The sequence below is a fragment of the Heptranchias perlo genome, chromosome 5, assembly GCF_035084215.1.
Source record: "Heptranchias perlo isolate sHepPer1 chromosome 5, sHepPer1.hap1, whole genome shotgun sequence".
NCBI classification, from domain to species: domain Eukaryota; kingdom Metazoa; phylum Chordata; class Chondrichthyes; order Hexanchiformes; family Hexanchidae; genus Heptranchias; species Heptranchias perlo.
In genome coordinates this window covers 98,394,574-98,416,430 of record NC_090329.1, presented here as the reverse complement: position 1 = coordinate 98,416,430, position 21,857 = coordinate 98,394,574, and the positions used below count along the sequence as shown (strand labels likewise).

General features: G+C 40.3%; 1 protein-coding gene across 1 annotated transcript in view; it reads right to left on the bottom strand.

Annotated features, from left to right (window-relative positions):
• Window positions 1-321: 321 nt before the first annotated feature.
• The window catches only part of akirin2 (akirin 2), a 23,041-nt gene continuing 1,505 nt past the window's right edge, over window positions 322-21,857 (bottom strand). The window contains exons 2-5 of the mRNA XM_067984899.1: window positions 15,419-15,562; window positions 5,467-5,619; window positions 3,431-3,502; window positions 322-1,815 (exon numbers count right to left, since the gene is read on the bottom strand). Of these exons, the coding sequence (XP_067841000.1) occupies window positions 1,805-1,815; window positions 3,431-3,502; window positions 5,467-5,619; window positions 15,419-15,562 (380 nt within the window). The 3' untranslated portion in view covers window positions 322-1,804. The remainder of the gene's footprint in view (window positions 1,816-3,430; window positions 3,503-5,466; window positions 5,620-15,418; window positions 15,563-21,857) is intronic.

The following is a 21,857-nucleotide window of genomic DNA, read 5'->3' as shown; positions in this document are numbered from 1 at the left end:
ATGTTCTCAAACAAACAATCTTTTTGCAGGGACTTTAGCATTAACTACTGTAGAAGTAAATCCCATTATTTGCCCATTTTGCAGACTGGAAATGCTGAAATGGCAGTACAGCATTTCTCCATTAATTTTGTACATTAGTCATAATTGCCCCAAGTCGGTCATATCCCACAAGTCAGAAACCAAAATACATTGTATGACAAGATATTAAAATGTGAACATTCAACAATCTTGAGCAGTTTGGAGATTATACATTTTTACTAGGTGCTTGTAATGTGGTTCACTATATTCTTCACATAACATTTTAAACAGTACTCCTTGATACCGGTTGTAAACTTATTTTTTTTATTGTCAACTAAATTCCATTACACTACAAAGAACAGTAAAATAATGGTACATCAAAATGCAGAAATAAACTTTGAAAGACTGCTAGAATAAATAAAATTTACTATTTTACTCAAAAAATTACTATGAAGCTTCAGTTACCCCTTCCTAACCCCCATTTTTCTTCCTCAGAACAAACTCCCTCCTGAACCCTTCATTTGACAGGCAAGACCACAGCTACATGCAGGCACTCTCTCGGATCCTACAATAGGGATAATTAATCTCATCATCCAACATTCAAACTGAATTTTTGCCTGCAGAAGTGTTGTAGTGCACAATGAGCCTTTGCAAACCTTTGCCCTCCAGCGATCGTAATCTCAGGCCTGCAGTCATTGAAGACATTGCTACTGGTTACTGCATCTTCACAGCTGCTCTCTCGTTCATTATCAGTTTTCTTGGATATTTGCAGTTTAATGGTTAACCGGACCCAGTTTCTTGTAAGTCATTTTCAAAATTCACTTGAATCAGCACAGTAATAAGCTCATTAGAAATCAAGAATCTCAGGTTTAAAAAAAGTCAAATTTGTATACAATTTAAACACCTAGTATCCAAACAGTTTTTGGAAAGCAAAATTCTGACCTATTAACATATCTAATATTAACATAGGCAAATATCCAAAATAGAAACAAGGTCAAACTGCAGTCACTCCCCTACTGGGTGTCAGGGAAACAGATCAAACTGCTGCAACTCATTCAAGATCAATAGTTTGGATCCTTCAGAACATTTGTTAATACTAGATTGAATTATGCTTCACTAATTAGTTTGAACGGAAATACTAAATCACATATAAAAACAAGGGAGCCACATTTCACCTTATTCATCTGCAGATCCGATAGTGAACCTCAGTATTGTGTCAATATGAATTGGTTCTAAAAACCAGACAACACAAAGCCTCCACAAATCCAGCTTAAGAGTTTGAAAAAATTTAAGAACACGTACATAAGGAATAGTAATAAAAAAGTAGATTGATGGTTCCCCTCTTCTGCCTTTACCTAGCTAGAAGTCAAAGTTTGCAAAAAAGGCTCATTACCAAAACTATATTGGACTGATTATTCTCCTAAAAATCTGGCATTTAAGATACAATGCTGAAATTATATGTGAAGGGCAAATTCTGGAATACCAGCATTGCTCCTTTAAAGTCATTAAAATAAAAAAAAGCATTTCAGATTTTAACAATACAGCAAAATTTTAACAGAGGGAGCCACTGGTATATAAGTACAGGTAGCGAAGGTCCAATAAGGTGATGACACATCAGGGAGCACTCCAATAAACATATGCTGCAGAAAAGTGGTTGCCACTGACACAAGCTGAAAACACCCTGTGCTCACAGGTGGTTAATATGGCACTGCTATAAGTCTCAGAGAAACGGCCAACTTGCAGTGTTCAAAAGGAAAAAGGGCACTCCGCAGAAACATGGGACAATTCAAGACACATCTGTGAATTAAGAGAAAACAAATGTTAACTCCAGGCCAGACTCAAGACAAGGTTTTAAATTAGCATACCTTTCTCTTTTGCTACAAAGATAAAGGTCTGCCCTTTTTGCACAGAAAAGTCAAACAATTCCTAGGTTACCTTCCAACTACCATTGAATAGTACACTGAATACTCCACGAGGCACTGACTTGTCCGTAGGAGTTTTAATAAATGAGAAATTGCCATTTTAATAGATCGGCCACTATCAGAAACAAGGACACCTCTTTCAGCATCCTCCAAGTTTTTAAACAAATTGACCTTGTATTCTTTAAATTACAGCGTAGCTGCAGCAGTGATGTGCTGCAAAATAAATGAGATGCCATTAGTGCCTACAGCAGCAGAACACCTGTTGTGAAGGCACAGTTCAAGTGTAAAAGGTCACCTACACAAGCCAAACTGCCCATTTTATCCTGGCTGACTGTTCAGCATGCCCATACAGACTGGCAATGTGCATTTTGTTAAAGTTGCAATCATGATTTTTGAACCACATATAAATTGACCTTACCGGGGCGGGGGGAGAAAGAAGCTCAAACACATTCACTGAGCTCTGCTCACCATCCTGTTGTAATCTAAAGCAGCAAATTCCAAAGCTCCAGTTTATTGCATAGAACCATCTATAGTTCTACAATATAAAAGTAGCAACAGGTATGCTCTAGACACATGTTGCTAGAACATTGAAAAGCCAAGAATAACTCCATTTTAAAAATGAGGAATTCTTTTTCCAGCAACTGCAAAAGCAGTTTTCTGTTGACGCAGCATAATACTGCAAAAAAAAACATGCAAACCTTTGCCCACCAGCAATCTTAATCTCAGGCCTACAGTCACTGAAGACAATGCTACTGGTTACTGCATCTTCACGACTGCAGGTGTGTTACATAGAGACTACAGCACAGAAACAGGCCATTCGGCCCAATTGGTCTATGCAGACGTTTATGCTCCACATGAGCCTCCTCCCTTCCTATTTCATCTAAGCCTATCAGGATTCCCATCTATTCCTTACTCCCTCATGCTTAGCTAGCTTCCCCGTAAATGCATCTATGCTAGTCGCCTCAACTACTCCTTGTGGTAGCGAGTTCCATTCTTACCACTCTTTGGGTAAACAGGTTTCTCCTGAATTCCCAATTGGAATTATTAGCGACTGTTTTATATTTATGACCCCTAGTTTTGGACTCCCCCATAAGTGGAAACATTTTCTCTATGTCTACCCTATCAAGCTCTATTAGCTTAAAGACCTCCATCAGGTCACTCCTCAGCCTTCTCTTTTCTAGAAAAAAGAGCCCCAAGCCTGTTCAGCCTTTCCTGAAAAGGATATCCTCTCAGTTCTGGTATCATCCTTGTGGCAGGATGTGGGTTCAGCCTTGCTTTTCAGAGATATGCACCTTTCCTCAGGGAAAAGAAAAGAAATCGGAGGGTGAGTCACCTCGGGCCACATTCAAGGCAACTAGCTGCTGACTAAAGAGACTGGAAGTGCCTGTCCTCTCAGTCAAGGATGTGGCACACACAAGCCTAAAATGGGGAGACACAGGTTTAAGATCACAGCGTTTTTAAAAAAAAGTTAAATTGGTCTATATACATACAGCTTGCAGGTTGCTCTCCATATCGTCGCATAATCTGGTCGTGCGTGAACTTCACAAAAGTATCATATTGTTCTGAAAAAACATTTGATTCTGATCAAACCAACTTCATTAAAACCATTTAAAAGACTTTTAAGACAGGCTACAGTGAAAGACTAGATACCACCATGGCAGACTACATTAGAAAATAAAAATTAAATCGCCCTGATTAAAACAAAAACTTTCACAAATTTTACACGGCAGTTATGTCCATAATTAAGGATAAGCATACACTGGCAACATATGGTGGGACTCTTCCCTACTCCACCACCCCCAAAATAGCAACTCTCCATCCTGCTCCCAGCAGTCTCACAGATAAATGAAATGAATACTATGATTGAAAATCTTCCACCTCCAAAGATATCCACTAGCTAAGGTGGATAAATTACCATTTGGAAGTAAAACAAAGTGCCTCCAGCACCATGTCTCCCTCACCTCTTCCAGTCAAGGCTGATGTCAGGCTTGATTTTTATGGTTTCCTGACAAGAGCCCTTAAAAAGGTACTCAGGACTGCTGAGCTTAAGCATGCCAACACCCCCTATTCTCCACCCCCCACTCCCAAATACTGCACACCCCCATGAAAATCCACCAACCAGCAAACTCTCAGATCACCACCTCTTTCTCGTCCATGCATACAGCAGTACTTCCAACACATATCCTGGCTGCAGAAACCACCTCACAATGTCAACACCCATAGCTCATAAAAAGCAGTAAACCACAGGACACACAACCCAAATGCAGATCAACCATGGGACCAAGGGACGCAAACTGCACAAACACCTCGGCTTGTTTCAGTGCAAAAATTTAGCAAAATAAAAGTATTAGTTTGATTACCACAAAACTTCTCTGTGACCGTGATGCTATGATTTCCCATGCTGGACATTTTCAACCAAGGCTAATCCAGGAGTTGCCCAAATTACCACATTTGTGCTTTTGAAACACAAACAAAAAAATATTTTCATGGTACAGTATAGTTACATAAAGTCCACAGCACAAAACATGTGCTTCTTTCCAAGAGTTGGGGGTGGGAAGGCTCAAATTTTTGGTGCAGGGGCAGCCTACATGCGAGTATATATGGTAAGCTACCAATGCCCCACAGCAGTTCCAATTTTAGCAGCGGGACTATAAACTAAAATGAGCTGACACTACTGCCTCTAGGATTAGCATTGGAGGGGTGCAAATTTAAATATTTGACTCTTGCAAGGCCAGGTACTGTTTTTCTGGCCATGGACAGAGCTGGTGCTGCTGTGAAATCCACCATGCAACATACATGGGGCAGATTCCATACCCCTGGGAGCCAAGACTAGAAGTCATTTCTACTCATCATAGTTCTGCATTTCGGTTGAACGCAGACCAGTGCGGAGTTTCAAAAGGGATCTGCAAAAGGTTAGGTTTCTGTCTTTTCTTGTTGACTTACTGGCACATTATTCTGTTACTGAACTGTATTTTCTGTGGCACCTCCGTTTTCCCTTCAGTGTCTGAGATGGTCTTAGAAGTTAGGACTTAGGTCACTGAGTGAGTTAGCATTTCCAAAGTATGTTACTCTGCTGGATGTTGCCCGCAAAAGGAAAAAGTTTGAAAACCACTGATTATTAAAATCCGGACCAGAGAAAAATTATTTCTAAACTAGTTTGTTTTACGAGACTGATCGGCCAAGTTTTTTTTTAGAACTTTTCGGGTGGGGGAAAAAAAAGAGTAAAAGAACTTTTTAATCCCATAGCTCAAAACACAAGTATAAATATTTGCATATAATTAAATCATGAATCCCAATAAGCAGTGTTATCTCAACTCCCCCAAAAGGAAAAGCAAGGCTCAGTAAGAGGCAAGTGAGACAGCTGGACTCCATCCTTACGTTAATTCAGTACTGACCCTTGTGCAGCTTCAAACCAAGAAAACTTTCTAGAGCAATTTCATTTCAGATTCCATTCTAAAAAAGGCCAAAGTCCACACAGGAGAGGTCCAATCACATCTCAGTTTGAAACATGAAGGCCCAGATTTACCTGCCAACTTTGTATCCAGTATTTCTTCATACTCTTCACGGATTTTCTCTTCTCGCTCTTTAATCAGGCGTTCACAGATTATTCCAACTTGCCTCAAAGTGAACAGCGGCTGGTCTTTCTTTGACTGTGGTGACAATGATCCAGATGAAGTGCCTGAGGTTGATTTAAAAAAAACAAAATGAGTCTTTTAATCTTATAAACCTTTTATTAAAAGAGAATGCTGAAAATGTACAGTAAGTCAGTCAGCATCTAAAAGAAAAGGACAGTGAACATTTCTGCAGGAAGTTGGGGAGGGTTTAAACTAATGTGGCAGGGGGATCGGAACCGATGCAGGAAGTCAGTGGGAAGTAAAGTGGTGACAGAAACAAAAGGCAGTAAGGGAGAGTGTACAAAACATGACCAGACAGATGGTCTGAGAAAGCAGGGCAAAGACCATGGGAAGTCTAGATTAAACTGCATTTATTTCAATGCAAGAAGTCTGATGGGCAAGGCAGATGAACTCAGGGCATGGATGGGCACATGGGACTGGGATGTTATAGCTATTACTGAAACATGGCTAAGGGAGGGGCAGGACTGGCAGCTCAATGTTCGAGGGTACAGATGCTATAGGAAAGATAGAGCAGGAGGTAAGAGAGAAGGGGGAGTTGCGTTCTTGATTAGGGAGAACATCACGGCAGTAGTGAGAGAGGATATATCCGAGGGTTCGCCCACTGAGTCTATATGGGTAGAACTGAAAAATAAGAAGGGAGAGATCACGTTGATAGGATTTTACTACAGACCCCCAAATAGTAAACGGGAAATTGAGGAGCAAATATGTAAGGAGATTACAGACAGCTGCAAGAAAAATAGGGTGGTAATAGTAGGGGACTTTAACTTTCCCAACATTGACTGGGACAGCCATAGCATTAGGGGCTTGGATGGAGAGAAATTTGTTGAGTGTATTCAGGAGGAATTTCTCATTCAGTATGTGGATGGCCCGACTAGAGAGGGGGCAAAACTTGACCTCCTCTTGGGAAATAAGGAAGGGCAGGTGACAGAAGTGTTGGTGAGGGATCACTTTGGGACAAGTGATCATAATTCCATTAGTTTTAAGATAGCTATGGAGAAGGATAGGTCTGGCCCAAAAGTTAAAATTCTAAATTGGGGAAAGGCCAATTTTGATGGTATTAGACAGGAACTTTCAGAAGTTGATTGGGAGAGTCTGTTGGCAGGCAAAGGGACGTCTGGTAAGTGGGAGGCTTTCAAAAGTGTGTTAACCAGGGTTCAGGGTAAGCACATTCCTTATAAAGTGAAGGGCAAGGCTGGTAGAAGTAGGGAACCTTGGATGACTCGGGAGATTGAGGCACTAGTCAAAAAGAAGAAGGAGGCATATGACATGCATAGGCAGCTGGGATCAAGTGGATCCCTTGAAGAGTATAGAGATTGCCGGAGTAGAGTTAAGAGAGAAATCAGGAGGGCAAAAAGGGGATATGAGATTGCTTTGGCAGACAAGGCAAAGGTGAATCCAAAGAGCTTCTACAAATACATAAAGGGCAAAAGAGTAACTAGGGAGAGAGTAGGGCCTCTTAAGGATCAACAAGGTCATCTATGTGCGGAACCACTAGAGATGGGCGAGATCCTAAATGACTATTTCGCATTGGTATTTACGGTTGAGAAAGGCATGGATGTTAGGGAACTTGGGGAAATAAATAGTGATGTCTTGAGGAGTGTACATATCACAGAGAGGGAGGTGCTGGAAGTCTGAACGCGCATCAAAGTAGATAAATCTCCGGGACCTGATGAAATGTATCCCAGGACGTTATGGGAGGTTAGGGAGGAAATTGCGGGTCCCCTAGCAGAGATATTTCAATCATCGACAGCTACAGGTGAGGTGCCTGAAGATTGGAGGGTAGCAAATGTTGTGCCATTGTTTAAGAAGGGCGGCAGGGAAAAGCCTGGGAACTACAGACTGGTGAGCCTGACATCTGTAGTGGGTAAGTTGTTAGAGGGTATTCTGAGAGACAGGATCTACGGGCATTTGGAGAGGCAGGGACTGATTAGGAACAGTCAGCATGGTTTTGAGAGAGGAAAATCATGTCTCACAAATTTGATTGAGTTTTTTGAAGGGGTAACCAAGAAGATAGATGAGGGCTGTGCAGTAGACGTGGTCTACATGGACTTTAGCAAAGCCTTTGACAAGGTACCGCATGGTAGGTTGTTACATAAGGTTAAATCTCACGGGATCCAAGGTGAGGTAGCCAATTGGATACAAAATTGGATTGCCGGCAGAAGACAGAGGGTGGTTGTGGAGGGTTATTTTTCAAACTGGAGGCCTGTGACCAGCGGTGTGCCTCAGGGATCGGTGCTGGGTCCGCTGTTATTTGTTATTTATTATTTATATTAATGATTTGGATGAGAATTTAGGAGGCATGGTTAGTAAGTTTGCAGATGACACCAAGATTGGTGGCATTGTGGACAGTGAAGAAGGTTATCTAGGATTGCAAAGGGATCTTGATAAATTGGGCCAGTGGGCCGATGAATGGCAGATGGAGTTTAATTTAGATAAATGTGAGGTGATGCATTTTGGTAGATCAAATCAGGCCAGGACCTACTCGTTAATGGTAGGGTGTTGGGGAGAGTTATAGAACAAAGAGATCTAGGAGTACAGGTTCATAGCTCCTTGAAAGTGGAGTCACAGGTAGATAGGGTGGTGAAGAAGGCATTCTGCATGCTTGGTTTCATTGGTCAGAACACTGAATACAGGAGTTGGGATGTCTTGTTGAAGTTGTACAAGACATTAGTTAGGCCACACTTGGAATACTGTGTACAGTTCTGGTCACCCTATTATAGAAAGGATATTATTAAACTAGAAAGAGTGCAGAAAAGATTTACTAGGATGCTACCGGGACTTGATGGTTTGACTTATAGGGAGAGGTTGGATAGACTGGGACTTTTTTCCCTGGAGAGTAGGAGGTTTCGGGGTGATCTTATAGAAGTCTATAAAATAATGAGGGGCATAGATAAGGTCGATAGTCAAAATCTTTTCCCAAAGGTAGGGGAGTCTATAACGAGGGGGCATAGATTTAAGGTGAGAGGGGAGAGATACAAAAGGGTCCAGAGGGGCAATTTTTTCACTCAAAGGGTGGTGAGTGTCTGGAACGAGCTGCCAGAGGCAGTAGTAGAGGCGGGTACAATTTTGTCTTTTAAAAAGCATTTGGACAGTTACATGGGTAAGATGGGTATAGAGGGATATGGGCCAAGTGCAGGCAATTGGGACTAGCTTAGTGGTATAAACTGGGCGACATGGACATGTTGGGCCGAAGGGCCTGTTTCCATGTTGTAAACTTCTATGATTCTATGAAGTGTCCCACTGGAACTTCTTTTTGCATCCATTATCTTTCTACACTGGGCCTGTTCACTTAAGATTAACATGTAGCACACTATACATATGTACCCTAAAGTGTTCACTGGAAATAAGTTAAAAGTAGAACTAAAAAGGAGTTGTATACTTTACAATGTAAATTTAAATTATTTTGGACTGCCAAATCTCAAAAAGGAGCTGGTTTATTATCTCTCTCAACCTTTCTAAAGTCAGGAGTGCTGAAACCCAGCAAGTTAAATACCACGCCATGTGTTGCTTGGAGGTGGTTGATATAAAAAGCCCACAGCATGTGAAGACCTGGATGCATTACATTAAGCTTTTTAAACATTGGTCATTGAGGTGAAGGATGTTAAGGCTGGACATGGAACTTCTTTTTCCAGTGTCAGCAGACAGTACTCCCAGTTCTGGTATGCAACAGGTCAGATGCAGAGTCATGCCCTATGGCTCATCCAAGACTGGATGTCAGGCAAGCAGTCTGATAGCACAGTGGTAGTGGAAGGGTTGAGAGGTGGAGGAGAAGTAGAGCTAATGTTTAGGTTACCCGTAGAAGCCACGGGACAGCATGTAATTGAGGGAATAGAGGGGGTCAAGGATGGATTGTTGAGAGGATTTCCTAGATGACTGAGGGGGTGGAAAGAGAAGCCACTGTTATAAGTACTCTGGCTACAATCAGATAGGTAGGAGTGGAAGCAAATGAGGGCAGTCCCACCGAGCTGGACAGTGGAGGTTGGTGTGGCTGACCACGCTGCAGAGGGGTTAAGGAGGGAGAATGCACCATAGTCACGGAGAATGAGGTTTGTGACTTTGGTTATGGCCTTCCAGTGGTGTTGGGAGGGGTGGAAACCCGATTAGAACAATTCAAATAGGGGGTTGCGGGAGAGTAAGACAATATCACGTTCAAGGACCATGGAGAGGAAATGGAGGTTGGCCACAGGACAGTGGTTAGCGAGAGGTTGAGGGTTTCTTTTTTAGGATAACGCAGATTTTGAAAAGAGCTGGGGGGAGGGGTGATGGGGGCAGTGCCCAATGTGAGGGAATCATTTACAACGGTGGCTATAATGGGGGCCAGGAGTTTTAAAAAATTCATTCTCGGGATATGGGCGTCTCTAGCTGGTCCAGCATTTATTGCATATCACTAGTTGCACTTGACAGTGGTGGTGAACCACTTTCTTGAACCGCTGTAGTCCACGCGTGAAGGTACTCCTACAGTGCCGTTAGGTTGGAAGTTCCAGGATTTTGACCCAGCAATTACGAAGGAACGGCAATATATGTCCAAATTGGGACAGAGAGAGAGACTTGCAGGGGAATTTGGAGGTGATGGTGTTCCCATTCACCTGCTGCCCTCTTCCTTCTACTTGGTGGAAGTCACGGCTTTGGGAGGTACTGTCGAAGAAGCTGTAGCGAGTTGCTGCACTGCATCCTATAGATAGTACACATCGGTGTTGGATGGAGTGGACGTTTAAGGTGGTGAATGGGCACAGGAGGCAGCCATTCAGCCCATCAAGCCCGTGCTGGCTCTCCACAAGAGCAATCCAGTCAGTCCCACTCCCCTGTAGTCCTGCAGATTTCTTCCCTTCAAGTACTTCCAATTCCTTTTTGAAAGCCACGATTGAATCTGCCTCCACCACCCTTTCAGGCAGTGCATTCCAGATCATAATCACTCGCTGCATAAAAAAGTTTTGCCTCATCTCACCTTTGGTTCTTTTGCCAATCACCTTAAATCTTTGATAGTCGACCCTTCCATCAATGGGAACAGTTTCTCTTTATTTACTTTATCTAAACCAGTCATGATTTTGAAGACTTCTAACAAATCTTCTCTCAACCTTCTCTGCTCTAAGGAGAAAAACCCCAGCTTCTCCAGTCTATCCACTTAACTGAAGTCCATCATCCCTGGAACCATTCTAGTAAATCTTTTCTACACCCTCTCTAAGGCCTTCACATCCTTCCTAAAGTGCGGTGCCCAGAACTGGACACAATACTCCAGTTGTGGCCGAACCAGTGTTTTATAAGGGTTCAACATAACTTCCTTGCTTTTGTACTCTATGCATCTATTTATAAAGCCCAGGGTCCCGTATGCTTTTTTAATTGCTTTCTCAACCTGTCCTGCCACCTTCAAAGATTTGTACACATATACCCCCAGGTCTCTGTTCCTGCACCCCCTTTAGAATTGTACAATTAGTTTATATTGCCTCTCCTCGTTCTTCCTGCCAAAATGTATCACTTTGCACTTCTCTGCATTAAATTTCATCTGCCATGTGTCCACCTGAAGTCTATTACTATCCTCCCAAGTTTTGTATCATCTGCAAATTTTGAAATTGTGCCCTGTATACCCAAGTTCAAGTCATTAATATATATCAAAAAAATCAGCAGTCCTAGTACTAGCCCCTGGGGAACACCACTGTATACCTTCCTGCAGTCTGAAAAACAACTGTTCACCACTACTCTCTGTTTCCTGTCACTTAGCCAATTTTGTATGCATGCTGCCACTGCCCCTTTTATTCCATGGCTTCAATTTTGCTGACAAGTCGATTATGTGGAACTTTATCAAACGCCTTTTGAAAATCCATATACACAACATCAACCTCATTGCCCTCATCAATCCTCTCTGTTACCTCATCAAAAAACTCAATCAAGTTAGTTAAATATGATTGGCCTTTAACAAATCCATGCTGGCTTTCTTTTATTAATCCACACTTGTCCAAGTGATTATTAATTTTGTCCCGATCACCGAGTCCAGGAGGTGGTGGTGGGACGGGAAGGAGTTTGGTAAAGTTTGTCTCTAGTGGGCATGCTGGGCTGAAAAGGTCAATGAGAGGGGAAGATAGGGCAGCACGAGTTACTATTCCGAAGGAAGCAATGACATGTTCCATCATGGGCTATCAGAAAATGGCGAGGAGTCACAAAGAATAGCTGTAGACCTTTTCAGAGTGGATTCAAGCCTAAAATGGTGAGTGAGAAGGGTTGGAGTGGAGATCCAGGAGGTAAAGTACCCGATGGGATAAATGAAAGGACAAGGACAGGCGAGGGGAAGGGGAGGAGAGAAAATAAAGCCCCGATACTGTCCAAAAAAAATAATGGGTTCAGGTCTGGCAACCAGAAAGCACACACAAATGGACACAATACAAAATTCTGGGTTACATCAGGATAGCTGTGATTAGGCAAAACAGAGTGTTCGTAAACAGAAAACACAGAGGAGAAACATGAAACAGTCCAAAGTTAAAGGTCTGGGGGCCAGGAAGCTGTGGTGTGACGAAGTCCAAAAGTGCAACATGACATTACACATATCTAATTGGCTCGAATACTACTATTAAGCTAGCCGCTGATGTACTCAAATATAGACAAATAAAACTACCAATCACCAACTAGCACAAGATATTGCTCAAATTTTTATCCCTCTAGATACCAATCAGGAACTAGCAACTGCCATAAAAACAATTCTGATTTCTGACAGGTATGGTTGACCAAAAGAGTACAATTTATAAAACAAACTTTTAATAGAATTTGCAAAATATATTTAAACTTACCAATAAAACTGCCCAAACCCTGATGGAGCAAAATTTTTTGGATGGATTTCCAAGGGGCACAGGACTTCATTTTTGCTTCTTTCCTGGAGCTGGTTTTGCAATGCTGGGTAATCCTGCCCAGTGTTTTCTTTGGACCACCCACATGCCCAACTCAGTTACTTACACTCACCCCCATAGATACATTGGACATACTTCAATTACACTAGATCCCTTTTAACACTTCTGTTTCCTGCACCCCCCACTCCCACCCTGCCATGTACAAACTGCTTCACAGCTTCTTAAGCTGTATCTTCTCTGCAGCAGCTGACTTCCACTCCCCAAAAGATTCTGCCATGCTCCAGCATAGCTCCATCTTGCTCCCCCTCAATCCTTCATATTTGCTCTAAGATCCTTCTTCAATTGCACAAAGACCCCTAACCGCCATCCATCCCAGTTCTGCTAAACCTCTATTTCAAGTCTTCCCAGTCTCCAGGCAACAACTACCACCCCCAATTTTCCCTGACTGCATTTCACCCTTCCCCCAAATATTCCTATGTCCCAGTGCCTCCCTGATACCTGCTCCAAAAGTCCAGCCACCCTGCCAAAGCTCTCTTAGGCCCCAGACCCATAAGCCTGAAAACAAATTTCCAGACCCCCTGAGCTCACATCCCACAATTACTCCCAGGTCAAACCTAATCATTCCCTCCCAGGCCATGGCCCACTCCATCCATTCCCCTCACATGCCAACCCAACACTTTCACATAGCTACAGCTCCTATCCAGTCCCCCCCAGCGCTATCCCAGTCCCTCCATATCTCACTCCTGCAGACCCTCTGGTGACTTCTCCATATCTGACCCTAATAACCACATCCAACCCAATGCATGTCTCTCACCTCGCTGCACATCACAGACCTCAGAAAAGTAAGAAATCAGTTAAGAAACACACAAGAGCCAAACAGATGGAGAGACTTACAAGAGAAACATGATAAAAACAATGAGGCTGCGAGACAGTGACTGCACACGACACAAAGGCAAAAAGGAGGATATAAAAAGAAAGTGTGAGAAAGTAAAGTTCAGTTAGAGATACATTTTTTGAATCCATGAACATGATTAACTATTTTATACTACATTAATCCTATGTCCTTACACATGGGCACTCAAGACCAAGTGTATTTTTTTTTAGGTGAAACGAGGTTAAAGGGCAGGGATAAAAACAGAAAATGCTGGAGAAGCTCAGCAAGTCAGGCAGCATCTGTGAAGAAACTTTCTGGCTGAAAGGTCTATGAACTGAATCGTTGACTTGCTGAGTTTCTCCAGCATTTTGTGTCTTTATTTCAGATTTCCAGCATCTGCAGTATTTTGCTTTTAAAAGGCAGGGATAACTGATCCAGATGTAATTCAGTCTCCATTTTAAAGACATACGTTCCGCCCTTATTTTTATACAGTACTTTGATTTTATAATATGGATAGTTAAAGAACAAAACTGATGGCAATTTGGAGAGCAGAAAAGTAGAGTTGGAGAACAGAAGTTCTCTGCAATACAGGCTAAGGAGCTGGGAGATAGAAAAGTGAGGCTGAAGTGTGTCATTACAGTGTGACTGCCATAGGCAGTTCCTACTATAAATGTGGATACAGGAATTTATAATGGAAAACCTTGATAATACCCTTCCCTTTCCCCCATCATCCTAACATTGCACCTCATGAGTACAGCTTCCTATTTGTAACCAATTATCTTGTTCTATCAGAGTACGGTGGCTTTAATAGAATCATTAGTCTTTCATGTGGAACTTGGTCAAAACCCAAAAGAACTCATCATAATGAGATCCACTACTTTATTTGCAACATTCTCAAATTCTAGGAGATACATCAGGCAGGCTCTGTCCATTCTAAATCCATGCAGGCAGGTTATGCCATCAGTAGATGGGCACTCCTCCAGCCTGATCTTTAAAATGGTTTCCATTATTCAACATGTTATTGATGTTAGTCTAATAGCCTGTAGTTGCTTGGATCAGATTTGTCACCTCCAAGTATAGGGGACATATTTGCTTCCAATCCTATGGAGCCTCATTAATGCCCAATAATCCTTTCAGGAACATGGCCAGCATCCTACAATATTTTTACTAATCTCCTTTAGTATCCTAGGATATGGTCATCCAGTCCAGGCTGCTTGTTGGTTTTAGTCCCTACAACCTATCAAGTACTTCAGCCATACCTCTAGGATATTCACTGTTCTACAAAAATTGTACAGTAACCACATCAATAGTTTCCATAAGTATTATACCAAGTGCTTACAATACATTACTGATCTACATTGTTTTGCATACAAGAAATCCTAAATTACTGGAATACTACTGTACTTTTGAATCAGTTTGGAAAGAATGCTTGTGTAGAACTGTTGTTTTGTGAATTCCTCCTGAACTAATATAGTAGCTCTCTATCTTTTGATATACAATGACTGTCATTTACCAATGGCAGTCTGCCCTGACATCATTCAAAATTGCCACATCAACAGAGGGCCAAGTGGCAAGAAGCTGCCACGTCTGATATTGCATGAGTCAAGCTCAAAAAGAAAAAAAAAAGTAATTCTATTCATTGTTAAAATCTATTCCTACTGTTATTGGCATGGAAGTTGTCCACTTATAATTGCAGTGCAACTCAATACTTTGCTCGTGATGGTCACCATCGGGTACAAAAGACTACTTTTGAGCAGAAATGGATGCTCAAATTGAGTGAACCTAGGCAATTTAAAAAAAAACAATTTACACACAAATATCTGCCATGCAGCTTTGAGTGTATAAAAAGTTGTGAAGCAATACCATTTGATTCTTGCACGAAGGGAACCCATTCCAAGGATAATACTGTGACATGTCAGACTAATTTGTCAATTAGCTAGTGATAGACAATCACAGTGCCTTGCATCCTGACCTTGTCTAAAACCAGGAATCATTTCAAGGAATTGTAATTTGTGCTTTCAATATAAAATGCCATGGCTGCTGCTGAAGCATACAGATCACAACAGTTTTTGCAGACAAACATCAATGTAGATTTCAGCAAGGAATCTGAAGGACCACACTTAAGACTGCACATACCTTGCAAAGCTGGTCCATTTAAAATTGGAATATGAGATTGTGTATCACTTGAACAACTGCCCTCCGTCTGATGCAGGAAACTTTCTAAATGCCTCCTTTTCTGAATGCGTTTGTACTCCTGTTTTATGTTGTGCAGAATTTGTTCTGAAAGGGAAAACAAAAAAAACTTTTCAACTGAATGAACCATTTTAAAATCTTTAATATATAAATAACCTAGAGGTTCTACCGGTAAACCTCTTGAAAGAGGGATTGGGGGGGGGAGCTTGCACTACTAACCAAGTAACATGTACAATATACACATTTAAAAGCAGAATATCTATTTGAAAACCAAGAGATCACATATGACAAGAATAACAATATTTCCATAAGCAGTATGTTTTGTCTATCATTATTTATGATATGAATCTGAAGCTTGTGAATTTTAGATTTCAGCCAATAAAGTTTGAATAATCAAAAAATAATTCTTCATGCCTGAGACATCCACTGACTTTACAAGGAATGTCAATGGAACACACATCAACAGTCCACTTGTATGGCTTAGCTCCAATGCTCCAATTTTGGCAAACAGTATTGACTTACATTATAGGCAAAATAAGGAGGGATAGGATAAGGGCCATTTTATTTTTGCAAACATACCAGAGCCCAATATATCAAAATTTTCAGCGAAAAAATGTTCAGGTTTACTCAATGAAGTCTACTCTTCTTAGTTCAAAGTGTCTCAATTCAAATTACTGGATAATTAAAAAAGCACAAAAACAACTTTGAATTATCAGTAGGCTGTATTGCAGGATTCTATCTAACTCTGCCATTAAAAAAACTTTAACGTACCTGTCCAAAATAGGCCATCAAGAACAGCATGAGGTGTTAGTTGGCAAGAAGGGAAAGTAAATCAAGTAGAGAACAGTGCAAAGTACTGCGACAGACTGTAAAGCATCTGTACTTTTTGTTTCTTAGATATAATGTGTAGGCTCAAAACATACCTTAATAAAGGATTTTTTGTACAGATCACAAGTTTACATCAGTTATTAATGATCTGCAGAACTGGGCAGGATGGGGAAAACAGGAGAAATGAGTGACCAGTGATTCTGGAACGGATTTTTACCGGAGGAAGCAGCCATAAATATAGTGTAAACAATTTTACAACACCAAGTTATAGTCCAGCAATTTTATTTTAAATTCATAAGCTTTCGGAGGCTTCCTCCTTCCTCAGGTGAACGATGTCATTTCGTTCACCTCAGGAAGGAGGAAGCCTCCAAAAGCTTGTGAATTTAAAATAAAATTGCTGGACTATAACTTGGTGTTGTAAAATTGTTTACAATTGTCAACCCCAGTCCATCACCGGCATCTCCACATCATAAATATAGTGGGCAATGTTTACTCTGGATTTAAATGAAACAAAGTAGGATCAGGAGAAGCAAGTCATTTATGACCAGCCTCGCGTGATGATTGGCTACAACGCTGCAATAAAATTAAAATTTTATAATCGCCATCTATACAAAAGACTAAAATGTGAATCTCTGCATATCCCCTGCTTTACTAGTTGCCTCTTAATAGTACTTTGAATACAAATTTTTGGGATATTGCCAAGAACAGAGCTGGTACCACACAAAGAAAACTACATCTATAGTGGCTGCCCAACAGAGATAAAGACCAGCTAGTCTGCTTCAAAGACAATTGTTACAGGGCAGCATTGCATACATTAATGTATTTAAAATATATACACAATAGTACAATTAAATTCATGGAAGTACAAATCGGATAAAACAGAAACTGCATCTGGCCAAACCAAATGCACTAAATATGCATCAATCAGTTTTGTTTAGAAAGGATCAGTTTGTCCAGACAGCCAAATCTGCCCCAGTTATGGCTGTTTAAAAATAAACAATGGTGACTCAAAACAAAAACCCAAGATACAAATGGTGGAACAGAGTCTTACAAGGAAAATGGAGTGCAATGGTTGTACAGTCCTTATAACCTGATTGGTGCAGTCAATCAGCGTGATGCGGAGGCATCAGGGCAATGGCAATCACAGCTGCCAGTTGCAAAGCTTGCCCATACCAAAAGCTGCCTCCCTCCTGTGATCACTGAATCCAACTGATATTTGTAAATCACAACCATATTCAGTTGTTCTTTACACAAAATACTGTATTACATAAAAGAGACATGATCTAATGTGTTTGGTTTCAACAGACATTAGGCAAACCAGTCAGAATTGACCTTTCTGCAAATCTTGCAATAGGAAGTTCAATGTATTGAATATAAATGCATACTTTAAATGAAAACATTTGGTGCAAAGGGAAGATAGAAGATCTATGACCAGATTTTACATTGGGTATTCACAGCCCAGCCCAATCATGACACTGTTGCAGTTCTGCTCATCAGTAATGCGTGTGGGTGTATCAATGCCTTAGGAATTGGGTGTATTTAGAAGTACAAAGACATATTTAAATACCAATTTTAGTTAAAAGTCTAGTGATTTTAGAAGACACAGTTGAGGTAACTAGCTTTAAGACAGAATCGAAGGCAACATAGAAGATTCTCAAACCATTCTGCCAAAACCAAGAGTGGCTATTTATTCAGCAGGGAATAGGTTTAGATTGAGAAGACTGCATCTGCCCAAACCAAATGCACTAAATATGCATCAATCCTAGACTAGGGAATGATGAGAAATTTAAAAAAAAATCTCAGGACTCTTGCTCCTAATCACTAACCAGTACATCCACCGGAAAGTGCAGGTGTGTGAATGTGAGATGAGAAGAGAATCAATTATGTTCTCCACAATAGTAGTCTACTGGCACTCATTGATTAAACTCATAAATGAAGAATGGCCACTTGGTTCTGAAAGGCATCCATTGTCCACAGTACAAGTCAGCACCTTTTGAACAGATGACAAGTTTAACTGGCATTCAGGAAAATGAACAAGGACATTATAAATTCTTGTAAAAAAAATACTATTAAAAAAGGTGCACACAATTGCATTCCACCTCCCATTCAATATCAACAGAGTAATGAGAAATGTAAACAGACCACATGTTAAAACAAGACCATACAAAAATGATAATCTTGACATCCCACGTGTATAACACGAGCAATATTAACAATTGGACTCTAACTGCAATGCACGACAAGATGCACAAGTCCAGTGGTACATTTTTAAATATCCCTATCACAAGCATTTTAACCTTTCCCCAGGATAGTGGCCAACCCACTAATAGGACTAAAAGCCATCTATCAAATGTGCAAGAATGGTACAGGCTAACTGATCATTTGCTTTGTTCTGCTCTGTCTCCAAGAAGTACCTCTCCTCCACACAAAACCTTCTCGAAGTTAAGCTGTTAAACTAAGTAGAAATTCAAGTTGTACAAATTTGTGTGGTTTCCATGGTGTGTAGTCAGAGTTAAGAGTGCTGTTTAGAACAAAACCTTCTGAGCCTAGTTAGAACCCATCTGGAAATACACAAAGTAAAATTAAACACTCACCGTTTCCAATCTCTAATCATAAAGTTATGGCAATTTGTTATTCTAAATAATTACCTGGTAGCAGAGAGATCTTTAAAATCCAAGTTCGCAATGCACCAAGTGATCTCAATTTGACCCACCATTGATAAAAAAAAATTAGATACACAGCTCCTATCTGTATGAAGGTTCCCGTAACAAACAAATGACAATCACTATAAAAGTATGTCCTATATAGACAATAAAAAGAAAGCTATCTCAGTCTACTTCATCATGAGAGACCTTAAACTCATTCTGAAAAACTGTCTAGGTTAGAAATAGTAGATCAAACACTGCATAAACCCTGAAATTTAAGAGAAACGGCTTCCATTACAAATACAGCATTTTAAAACCAAGTGGTTTCCACTGGCAGTTTCCTGCAAATGCAAGAAATAAACAAGCACTGTAGGTGAATTGTAAAATTGCTGTAATATACCATTACCAATTGGTCAAAATTAGATTTCTGTATGCACTAACGATTCAGCCTAATACTTCCCCCCCCGAAAATGTTTAAAACAGTTTTATACTAGGGACTGAGTGCAACAGTTCATTAGCCTTTCACTTGTGGCCTAGGCTTGAAGCCAGCTCAGCTCAAAGCAATGGAAGTCTATTGGCTTATGGGTTCGTGTGATCACAACATAGTTCCTCCTTTTAATACAGGACAATTTAAAAAGCTTACTCAAGAGATCATAGTGGCTAGTTTAGTAAATAAACATCTTCAGCCTGATGCAACAGAAATGGTGCTTCTCAGCCTGAGGCATATCATGGGAGCAGAATAAAGAGAGCATATTCATCCCCTCGTGCCAGTTCCACCATTCAATTGGATCATGGCTGATCACTATGCATCTAACCTATGCTATATCCAATCCAGGAATGCTTGATGATAACACAAGATATCTGAAATGGATGTTTAATTTTCCAAAATTAAGATCTCACCTCGATGAACACAATTTTCTGCGAAATTAGATATTTATATAATTAATGACCACAGGACAACGGTCTAGGTTTTACTTTCACTAGTGTTATAGAATCTTCCCACAGTTTTTCCCCTGCAATTACAGGTCAAACCTTAGCTTCTGAAAAAAAGATGCATTATATGAGTCATCACCTCCTTAAAATAGCTGCCTATACTTTTCTGTGACTTCTAACAGGCACCCTACCTCTAGATAAGTTGTAACTGCACAACACTAAAAGCCACAGACCACTTGAGCCAAGAACCTAGAGTCGTACTTCAACCACCAGCACGGACTTTAATTCTGCCCCATTATATCAATAGGATTCCGTACAAATCTCAGAACAATTGCTGTGGTTAGGTCTTGAAAGGGGGAAAAATTATTTGAGGGGTCAAAATCCAACTGTCAAAGCAGCCATCTTAAGTGTATCCAAACAATGCTTTAATTGACATCAATATTCTGGTTACAGTACCCAAAAGCACTGAAAATCTAATTCAGGCCAAACCTAATTCAGAAAAACTAACTAAGAAAACACAACTGCATCATCACAACTCCCTAAATTCCACCTCAAATCCCACCGCCCACCCTCACCCACACGAACTTGCATTTATATAGTACACTGAACAGGCAAATCCTGGAGCCAACCAAATGGACCAGATCAAAACTAAAATATAGTTGCAATAAAACTGCTGAACATACTTCAGGGCACTACACAAGTGTCATTTGATTAGTTTTGAAAGTAGCCCAGCTTCTATTGCCTTATGCATTAACCAAGGACACAAAGCCGAAGCCTTTTCCTTTCTCTATATTAATGGTGGGAATTTAAGTTTTCCTGAACACTTATATGCACATTAAATCTTATAATGCATGTTTTCTTCTATAGAATGCTATTCTGCTTTATATAATACAATTAATCAAAGTGGAAACTAGCAGTTAATGCAACCTATGTTGAGATGCTTTGCAATATATAAATTAGTGCAATGATAAGGAAGTGTGTTTGACATAGTTTAGTGATTTAATTTTTCACATTAGCACTCTACAGTGGGCAGAGGAGTCAAAATGGAGTACATCCAGCTAACGTGATATTACCAAATATAAAAAAGTGTGATTTCCAAAATTACTTAACATAAAAATCTCCTTAAAAATACTTACTGTAAACAGTTTACATCTCATGAAAAATGTAGAAGCAAATTCTAATGGTGTTTCCCTCAGTCAGGACATTAGAATGATTTAATAAGGCAAATTACATTTATGCAAAGCCACCTTTTTGTAAAATTATGAGTTACAAATCTATCAATAAAACTGGATATTAGAACTTAACTTACATGTAGTAATTTTAACAGGAAAATCAAAATGCCCAAACAAGCCAATTCATATCTGGATTTCGGCAGTGTAACAGTTAACAAATCAAAAATGCTGTACTGAAAGGAAAACATGTCTCCACAGTATATGGCTCACTCAAGAGCTTTACCACAATAAAGGATAATCATTTACCAAATAGGCAGAATGTAGTCTTATCCTTCGATTCAGACAAATCTAGCACACTTCCTTTTTTGGAAAGTAACAGGTTCTGATCTTGTACAAAATGGGTCTGTTTTTACATAGCATATGATTAGATATTCTGTGTCCTACAAATACTGCTCAAAATTTAGAAAATACGCCCTTAAATAAAATATAAACATTCTCAAAGCGAGTTCTACTCATGGCCACACAAACGTGCTGCACCGTTTCATTCTGGGTCATAGGTTCACAAAGTGAGGCAAAACCGGATTTGAATAGTAAATTTAGGCAAGAAAACGATTCTCACATCCATGAGAAACAGATTCGAAGCGTTTTCAGTCTCCATGTCAAATGATAAGAATTAATCTTAGTCTGTACAGGATCTTGTCGGTTCTCGCTTCGAGAAAGGGTGCAGCTCTTGCCCCTCCCCAATCTCTCGCGCGGATCAATAGATTGAAATCCAAGACCGGGTCATTTAAAACCTCAACAACT